Here is a 10252-nt window from a genome sequence, read left to right as displayed (position 1 = left end):
TAAGACAGATATCTGGCTTTATTTTGAAGTGTTACCTGCGGGTTCTTCTAATCAAAAGACCATAAATGTGAGGTGTAAATTTTGCAAGAGTGTACATGCAAAAAATGCTACAAGAATGAAATCTCATCTTCAACAATGCACTTATGTGCCGCATATGATAAAACTTAAATTCAATATTTTAACTCCAAAGTCAAAGGGGAATCACTCTAAATTTCCATTTGAAACATCCATGAAAAAGATCACATCGGCAAAATTGGATAACGATAACACTGATGCTGCTTGTACTTGTACATCATCAACGGTTTCCACAGCATCAACATCTGCTTCTGATAACATTCATGTGGAAACACCTGTTTGCACAAAAATCAACAGAATACAATCATTTTGTGATCGAATGACACACGAACAAAATAACGAATTGAATATTTTGCTTGCTAGAGCTATTTACACCAGTTCAGCACCACATTCAATTACCGAGAATGAAGATTGGAAATTGTTTTTTAAAAAAATTAGACCTTCATACACCTTACCATCGAGATATATGTTATCAAATCGTCTCCTGACCGAAGAGTACGAGCGAGTTGAAGTTCAAGTTAATGATAAAATTAAGCAAGCTGACAATTTATCATTGCAATGCGATGGTTGGTCCAACTTGCGAAATGAAAGTGTAATTAATTTCATTGTTACAACACCCGAACCGTTATTTGTCAAATCAGTACTAACAAAAGCAGAGAAGCATACCGCAGAATATATAACAAAATTAATGGTTGAAGTTCTGGAGGAGTATGGACCTAAAAAATTTTTCGCTATTGTGACTGATAACGCAAAGAATATGAGGAAGGCTGTGAGACAATGTGAAGAGATGTATCCCCATCTTGTATCATACGGCTGTTTAGCGCACACATTACATTTATTGTGCAGCGATATTTTGAAATTATCTTCAATAGAGACACATTTGTCACATATTATACATATCGTTAAAACTATTAACCAGTGTCAAGTACTGAGAGCTCAATTCACAGAAATAAGAAATGAGATGAAGTGTGGAGTGTCTCTTAGCCTACCTGTAAAAACAAGATGGGGTTCACATGTAAAATGTCTTCAAGATCTGACTAAATGCAAGTCCGTCCTACAACGTCTAGCAATATCTCCAGATAAAACAATTCAAGATAGAATACGCAGCGCAAAAGCAAATTTACTTGATGAAGGATTCTGGATAAATTCTAGCGCTCTTGTTGAATTGCTTAAGCCAATTACTGAAGCAATAACACGTCTTGAAGGAGATTCTTCGTCAATTCATTTGGTTTGTGAAACTTTCGCGAAAATCGGTAGTAACATATCTACTCATTTAGAATGCGTGAAACTAACGGATTGCGAAAAAACAGAAGCGATGGATAAATTTATATCAAGGAAGGAATACGCCCTTCAACCGATCCATTTTGCCGCAGACTTACTAAACCCTCGGTCTGTTGGTGCAAATTTATCATCAGCCGAAAGGATTGAAGCGATGAAATACATTACTACTATGTCAACCACGACCACGATAGAGATTGGTGATGAAGGAGTGTCAAAGATTACTGAGGATTTAGGAAACTATTTAGCTAAAACAGACTTTTTTGGCGAAACATTTTTATGGAACATACTCGATAATGTCTCTTTGGTTACATGGTGGAAAGGATTTTGTGGACATTCATGCCTCTCCAAAGTTGCAGTCAGGATATTGACAATGCCGTGCACTTCTGCGGCAACAGAGAGAAGCTTTAGCTCCCAGAGCAGCATTCATACGAAGAGAAGAAATCGCCTAACAACTCAAAGGGCAGCAAATTTAAATTATATACAATATAATTCAAAATTGCTGAAACGTTCACGACAACATCACATACAAAGTCAATATCCTATAGAAGAGACTGTACAGAACAACGTTTCGATAGAAGGTAGAAACTTACAGAAGGAGATAGAAGTAATTGAAAACCATATTTCCGAAGAGGAAGAATTAGACGAGGTAATTTTAAATTTAGGCATTTTTTAGATATGTGATATGTGCATGTGATATATGCAGTTTGCTTCTTTTCCGATTTTCCAATGCATTCCACCGTTTTCGAATAAAAAATTATAAATCTTATGTTTTCAGACAATATCATCATGGCATTCAAATACAACAGGAAATGGAAATTCCGACGATGATTTTAATTTTGCTGACTTTGCAATGACCGATGATGAAATTGATCAAAGAATGGAAACTAGGGAACAGAGACCAGCACGCATTTTGAGACAAAGCAAAGTGAACATTTTAGAAAACGTCTTAATGAAATCGGTAAATTAGTGTAAACACATACATATTTATTGTTTATATTCCAAAATTATCAATTTCAGGGTAAAGGCACAGAACAACCCCAAAAAAAAACGGAAGTCGAGAAGGATACTTCAGATGCCGAAAACAAGGTAGTTAGATCTGTATATATTATATTATAAACCCATTATTTTTACTCTCTATGTTTACACTTTCCTATTTAATTTCAGGATGCAGTTCTGGATTTGCCGGAGATAAAAAAAATTACACAAGGCTCATTGGAAGAGCAAACAATTGAAACTTCGACGTTTTATAACAAGAAGGTCTCCAGTTGTCTGCGAAAAAGGAAGTTGTGATTTATAAAAGCCGCTTAAAACAAAACTAAAGAACCTATGTTTTCATTTCTTTATTATTTGTATGTATTTCTTATCCACTTTTCTTTATTTCATAAGTATGTAGTTACTTTGTGTTTATTATATTCAATATGAATGCAAACAATTGATTTTTTAATACAATGAACATAAATTACATAAGTTACATAAATTACATCTGGTTTGTAATTTTTGGGTAATTTTACACGTGTAACTTACAATTTCTGAAATTACACGTAATTTCACATCGCTAGCTAGGATCCACTTTTGATTAACTTTTGAATAGTGGATTAGCTTGTTTAGTGCCGTGTATTTTTAGATAATCTGGTATCCATGCCACTATAATACTACACAGTGCTATGCTCCGCTCGTCTATTGACTTTTTGTCCTCTTTCCCAAATTAGCACAGAAACCCATATAGTTAGCGAGTCAATAATCGGTAAGATGCAGAATCGTACCATGCTTCGATGAAGACAGTGAAAGATTTCATAGACAAAAAGATTATCTTCTGTAGACTGACCTGCAAACTCATCGGACATTAAAACTATTGAAAATTATTAAAGAGTATTTCAAGGTTTGCAAAAACATCTACTATGGAACAAATAATCTTTTAATATGTATAAACGAGCAGTGCATGTATTTTTCCGTCAATACACAATATTTCACTTAAATATACTTAACTACTAAATCCACAATTCAACTGATTTTATTATCTTTGTATCACCCACTCCAATTGTCTAAAAATGAACATTAGTAAGACCAAATGTATGACAAATTTAGTTCCCAGCGAACACCTAACCATCCAAAATCAATTGGTAGAATTGACAGAAAAGTACATATTACAGTCGAACCCGCTTATTGGAATAGCCTTTGTGCAAGGCAAAAATATTCTTATAACCGGGATATTCTAATAACCGATCATTGGTGGCTAGTCGAAATAAGTGTTACCGAATATACGTAATAATATTATTTACATACTATGCCAATGTGTAGTTTTACATACTATGCCAATAATTAGTTTTATTACATACTATACCAATATGTATATCATATATGTACCTACATAATCAGTGTATGTAAATTGTTTTAGGTCTTTTTACGTCAATAATACAGTAGTGTAACTAGTACTTATCTATGTATGTGTTAAATACCAAATTACATTACATGTATGTGAATGAATACATTAGGTAATTAATATGAAATGTATGCAATATGTAGATATGTAAATATTTTCTTATTAAAATGCATATATAACAAAATTACTTTTTTTTTCTTGAGAAATTATTGGTAATTATAGCTTTTTCGTTGTTAATCCGTGTGGTCATCCTTAATCCTTAATCCATTGGTTGAATAGAAGTTTTATTGGCGTCAGGAAATGGATTGTTACATTCTTGTTCTTTTCCCTTCTTTTCGAATTTAACAAAGCCATAATTCGCATCTTGCAAACAAGTAGGTACTCTCTGAGTGAATTCTAAATAAACTGCTTCTAACAATTTTATAACACTCAACAGTGCCTTTGTGTAGACAAATAAAAATTATTTTATGACCCATACATTTGTCGGCCATGCTAAAGATCGAATTGGTATTCGTAACAAAGTAATAAATATTTATTACCCTAATAATATCTAATCCAGCACTACAGGCCGTTGACGACAAACCATAATACCAAACATAATTTAAATTTTTAGTAAATTGTAAAAAAAATATTCTTTGACCTGCAAAATATGCTAATAAGCGATATTATCTAGTTAGATCCTATTCCAATAAACAGATAAATTTATTAAGGAGTAAATGGAAATGTTTCGGGAACTTGAATACCCGTGTTGAGCTGTCCCCCCCCCCACTTGCAAAAATTAAAAAACAAATAGTCCTGATTTATGAGCTATTTATGAGCTTTCATATTCCGCAAACTAAAAATTTTGAGCTCGTTCCACTGAGCAGGAATTTAATAATTTAGTGGGGGGGGGGCTGAGTCAGCCCCCCCCACTACTGAGAAATAGGAATATTGAATCGGTTTTTGTGGCAGAATTACGAGCTATTTATGAGCTCTTGAAATTATATAGTTTCGATTTTCGAGCTCATTATCTTCACCCCCAAACAACCCTTTAATTGATTTAACTTAAGAGAAAAATGCTGAGAAAACTTAAAATATATCGTATTGCGGATATAATTCCTATAGCGTATATACTCTAAGAATAAACTAAATCACGTGCATTTCGATTATTGAGCTACAACCCCTTCGCAAGAAAACCACCCTATCTTCCCGGCTTAAGAGAAAGTTGTACTTAAAATGCATTAAATGAATTATTTGGCGACTACATATCATTTAATAATTTATAAGGTTCCAAATTACGCGCATTTAAATCAGTAAATTGCAATTTATTTTGTATAGTGCAGTCACTGAAAGTAAAAATTAACGATTACCTTCAATTTCGGTGAACCTTCATCGATTTTCACAAAATTGGTCAGTTGTTAGAGGATACGTCAAAAAACAAAGGTGACATGGTACCACCTTGCGCCTTTACCCTGAGGGTGGATACCGCCCCTTCTCGGTGGTGGAAATTATTTTATAAAAAATAACTGGACAAATCTATAAAAGAACAAAAATATTAGCAAAATTTATTATATAAAGTTATTAAAATAAGTCAATGCTTTTTAAGTTATTAAAGATCAAAAATTTTAATTATTAGTTAAAAAATGCATGTTTTGAAGCGGTTTTTTGTAAATCACTGAAAAACTGTAAGTTTTTACAAAAAAGTTGATAGTACCTTTATTCGTATAGCTTATGTTCTAAGAATAAACTCTTAAATCACGGCCTTTCGATTATTGAGCTACAACCCCTTCGCAAGAAAACCATCCCATATTCCCGGCTTAAGACAGAGTTGTACTTTAAACAATTTAAATAAATTATTTGGCGACTAGATATCGTTTAATAATTTATGAGCTCGCAAAATATACGCATCTCAATTATTGAATTGCCATTTTCTTTCTATAGTGCAGTCACTGAAGGTAAAAATCCACTATGACCTTCGATTTCGGTAAATCTCCATTCATTTTCACGAAAATTGGTGAGCGGATTTTGATGCTATCAACTTTTTCTGGAGCTCATTTTTGATAGGTATTTCTAAGTACTTTGACAAGTATTTAGTACCTAAGTGTTATAAAATGCATCTCTTTCCCGTTATTTAAGCTTTAATCCTTAGATTTGAATAGTCGCAGAAACAATATACATTTAATTACCAATAACTTACTTTAAATTAACATTAAAGGGTTTTTCAAGTAAGCAATTTATTATATTTCTTATTAGCTTCAATTTTAGTGATGAACACTTTTTTGTAAAAAACTTACAGTTTTTGGGTTATTTATGAAAAATCGCTTTAAAGCATGCATTTTCTTTCACAAAAATTAAAATATTTGATCTTTAATAACTCAAAAAGTATTGATTTATTTTAATCACATTATATAACAAATTTTGCTTACAATTTGTCCCTCTCTCGATTTGTGGGGTTATTTTTAATAAAGTAATTTTCACCCCCGAGAAGGGGTGACATATATCCCAGGTTAAAACCCCAAGTTGTTATTGTTAATTCGTGAAAATTAATGTAGATTTACCGAAATCGAAGGTCATAGTTGATTTTTACCTTCAGTGACTGGACTATAGAAAGAAAATGGCAATTCAATAATTGAAATGCGTATATTTTGCAAGCTCATAAATTATTAAACGATATGTAGTCGCCAAATAATTAATTCAAATTATTTTAAGTACAACTCTCTCTTAAGCCGGGAATATGGGATGGTTTTCTTACGAAGGGGTTGTAGCTCTATAATCGAAAGGCGCGTGATTTAAGAGGTTATTCTTAGAATATAAGCTATACGAATTAAACTACTATTAACTTTTTTGTAAAAACTTACAGTTTTTCAGTGATTTACGAAAAACCGCTTCATAACATGCATTTTTTTCACGAATAATTAAAATCTTTGATCTTTAATAACTTAAAAAGTATTGACTTATTTTATTAACTTTATATAATAAATTTTGCTTTTAATTTGTTCTTTTATTGATTTGTGCAGTTATTTTTAATAAAACAATTTTCACCCCCGAGAAGGGGCGGTATCCACCCTCAGGGTAAAGGCGCAAGGTGGTACCATGTCATCTTTGTTTCTTGACGTATCCTCTAACCACTGACCAATTTTCGTGAAAATCGATGAAGGTTCACCGAAATTGAAGGTAATCGTTGATTTTTACCTTCAGTGACTGCACTATACAAAATAAATTGCAATTTTCTGATCTAAATGCGCGTAATTTGGAAGCTTATAAATTATTAAATGATATGTAGTCGCCAAATAATTAGTTTAATGCATTTTAAGTACAACTTTCTCTTAAGCCGGGAAGGTAGGGTGGTTTTCTTGCGAAGGGGTTGTAGCTTAATAATCGAAATGCACGTGATTTAATACTTTATTCTAAGAGTATATAAGCTATAGGAATTATATCCGCAATACGATATATTGTAAGTTTTCTCAGCATTTTTCTCTTAAGTTAAATCAATTAAAGGGTTGTTTGGGGGTGAAGGGGATGAGCTCAAAAATCTAAACTATATAATTTCAAGAGCTCATAAATAGCTCGTAATTCTGCCGCAAAAACCGATTCAATATTCCTATTTTTAAGTAGTGGGGGGGGGGGCTGAGTCAGCCTCTGATATTTCTATTTGAAATAGTCTATTTGATATTTGAAATTTGAAAGTCTATTTGATACTAAAGTATCAAATTCCTGCTCAGTGGAACGAGCTCAAAATTTTTAGTTTGCGGAATATGAGAGCTCATAAGTAGCTCATAAATCAGGGCTATTTGTTTTGTGATTTGTGCAAGTGGGGGGGGGGGGGGGCAGCTCAACACGGGTATCTTGAATTTATATTCCATAAACCGGGATATTCTTATAACAGGGATTCTAATAAGCGGGTTCGACTGTATATCTCGATCATGAAATGAGAATAAGGAAGGTTAATCAAACTTGTGAATTGCAACGACGAATAATACTACATACTTGCTTGAGTGGCGTATGGTTCACTACGTGACATTTGCAATATCCCGATAGCTATGAAATGGAAGACATTTGACCAATGCGTTCTTCTATTATGACATAAGGAGCAGAAATTCTCATGCTCACAAAAACAACAGCACTAAAAATGCGAGTGGCACAAAGGCGCATGGAAAGATCCATTCTCGGCGTGACAAAAAAAGACAAAATTAGGAACCAAGATTTAAGGAACAGAACAACCATCACTGATATCGTCGAACGTATCATCATCCAGCCTCAAAAGTCCACTGCTGAACATAGGCCTCCTCCCCTCGTTTCCAACCCCATCTATCCTGCGCCGCTCTCATCCAGTTTTTATTTACTTTTCTTAAGTCAGTCCATCTTGTAGGCGGTCGACTGACGCTTCTCTTGTCTTCTCTTGGCCTCCATTCCAATAACCTCTTCGTCCATCGCCCGTCTGTCATTCTGGCTATGTGTCCTGCCCATCTCCACTTCAACCTGGCTATCCTCTCGATAACGCCAGTCACCTTTGTTCTTCTCCTGATTTCTTCGTTTCTGATTTTGTCTCGCAGAGTTATTCCTAACATTGACCGCTCCATTCTTTTCTGCGTGACTCTTAGTTTGGTAGCCGAGGCTTTTTTTAAGGTGAGTGTTTCTGATCCGTACGTCAAGACTGGGAGGACGCACTGATCAAATACCTTTCTCTTTAGGCATGTGGGCAACTCACTTTTAAAAGTTTCTCTCAGTTTTCCAAATGCTGCCCACCCAAGACCTATTCTTCTCTTCAGTTCATGAGTCTGGTTATCCCTGCCAATCGTAATTTCATGTCCCAGGTATTTATATCTATCTACGAGTTCTATTTCCTTACCAAAAATACTGATGTTCTGGTTGGGTACCAAATTTTTCATTATTTTTGTTTTCGAGATGTTTATATTTAAACCTACATTTTCTGTAGCCACAACGAGTTCTTGTACCATCTCTCTTGCCATATCTAGATCCTCAGCTACTATGACTATATCATCGGCGAAGCGTAAGTTGTTTAGGTATTCTCCATCTATTTTTATTCCCTTTGTCATCCAATCCAAACTTTTAAAAGCATGTTCTAAGACCGTATTAAAAAGTTTAGGTGACATTGGGTCTCCTTGTCTAACCCCCTGTTCTATTTTTATGCGATTACTGTTAGTATGTAATTTGACAGTGGTTGTTGCCTGTAAGTATATTTTGTGTAATAATTTTGTATACCTATAATCTAGCCTGCATTCTTTAAGCGCCTGTAATATTTTGCTAAGCTCAACTGTGTCAAAGGCTTTATGAAAATCGATAAAAACTAGAACTAGAGGTTTATTGTATTCTACTATTTTCTCTATTAGGGTTTTTATACTTTGTAGATGGTCATTTGTTCCGTAACTTTTTCGGGATCCTGCCTGTTCTCTTGGTTGATAAGTCTCTAACTTTCTTTCCATTCTCTTAAACAGTATTCGCGTAAATAACTTATATAAATGGATGAGGAGGCTAATCGGTCTGTAATTCTCTAAATTGGCTTTGTCTCCTGCTTTGTGTAATAGAATCATAGTAGCGTTGTTCCAGTCTGTTGGAATATTGGCGTTGTGAAGGCAGGTATTGAAAAGTAGCTTAATTTTTTCAAGTAGTATATTTCCTCCAACTTTTAGTGCTTCTGATACTATGTATTCCATCTTCGCCTGGGGTTCGATTATTTTTCATTTTCTTCAGAGCCTCTTTGATTTCTGATTTTGTTATATCGGGCATTAAATCTGATCCTTGATTTAATACCCCAGTTTTTACTGTAATTGGAGGTTGCGTATTGTCACATTTTTTTCTTGATTTGTATAACTCTGTGTAGAACTCTTCGACTAGTGTTAATATTTCATCTGTGTTTGTAGTTTCTTTTCCAGTTCTGTTTCTTAGTTTGCTGATTTCTATTTTTCCTTTTTGTACGCTTTTCTTCAAAACTTTCATGTCCTTATTTTGCTCTATTGCTTGTGTTGTTTTTTCTACATTGTAGTTTCTTATGTCTTTTCTTATAGCCTTTGTGATCGTCTTATTTATTTGATTTAGCGCTTCTTTGCTGGAACTGGTATCTCCTTTCATCTGTCGTCGAACATATAGCCAGGCTGAAATGGAATTGTGCAGGTCACATAGCGATACTAAAAGACTCAAAATGGACCAGAAAACTAATTGACTGGCGTTTAAGAGAAGACAAATGCGCAGCAGAGGTCGACCTGGATGGACGATATTAAAAGAATATCCAAGAAATGGCAACAAGACGCATATAGCCGTAGAGGGTGCCGAAAAATAGGAGAGACCTATGTCCAGCAGTTGACAGAAGAGGTTGCATAATGATGACGATTTATTTTTGTATGCACTTGTAAAGTATGCACTATATTATGTTAATGGGTAAAACAGCTATTATTGCATTATACTTAACGGCATATTTCTATTTCGCCTATATTAATAATGTCTTCCTTTTTTGAAAAGTCTGATTAGATTGGTTTTATTTTTATTAAAACGATTTTTAGTACTTACGGAAACTAAGTA

At 34.0% G+C, this 10252-nt stretch overlaps 1 protein-coding gene across 1 annotated transcript; it reads left to right on the top strand.

Moving 5' to 3' along the window:
• The first annotated feature begins 345 nt into the window (after positions 1-345).
• LOC126888219 (uncharacterized) lies at positions 346-2910 on the top strand. Its single transcript, XM_050656274.1, has 3 exons — positions 346-2002; positions 2132-2314; positions 2374-2910. The coding sequence occupies exons 1-3, from the start codon at positions 395-397 to the stop codon at positions 2470-2472; spliced, it is 1890 nt and encodes a 629-aa protein (XP_050512231.1). The 5' UTR covers positions 346-394; the 3' UTR covers positions 2473-2910.
• Positions 2911-10252: the final 7342 nt, after the last annotated feature.

The sequence above is a fragment of the Diabrotica virgifera genome, chromosome 7 (assembly GCF_917563875.1).
Source record: "Diabrotica virgifera virgifera chromosome 7, PGI_DIABVI_V3a".
Lineage (NCBI taxonomy): Eukaryota > Metazoa > Arthropoda > Insecta > Coleoptera > Chrysomelidae > Diabrotica > Diabrotica virgifera.
The sequence above is the reverse complement of the archived record's forward strand: the minus strand, read 5'-3'. Positions and strand labels throughout refer to the sequence as shown.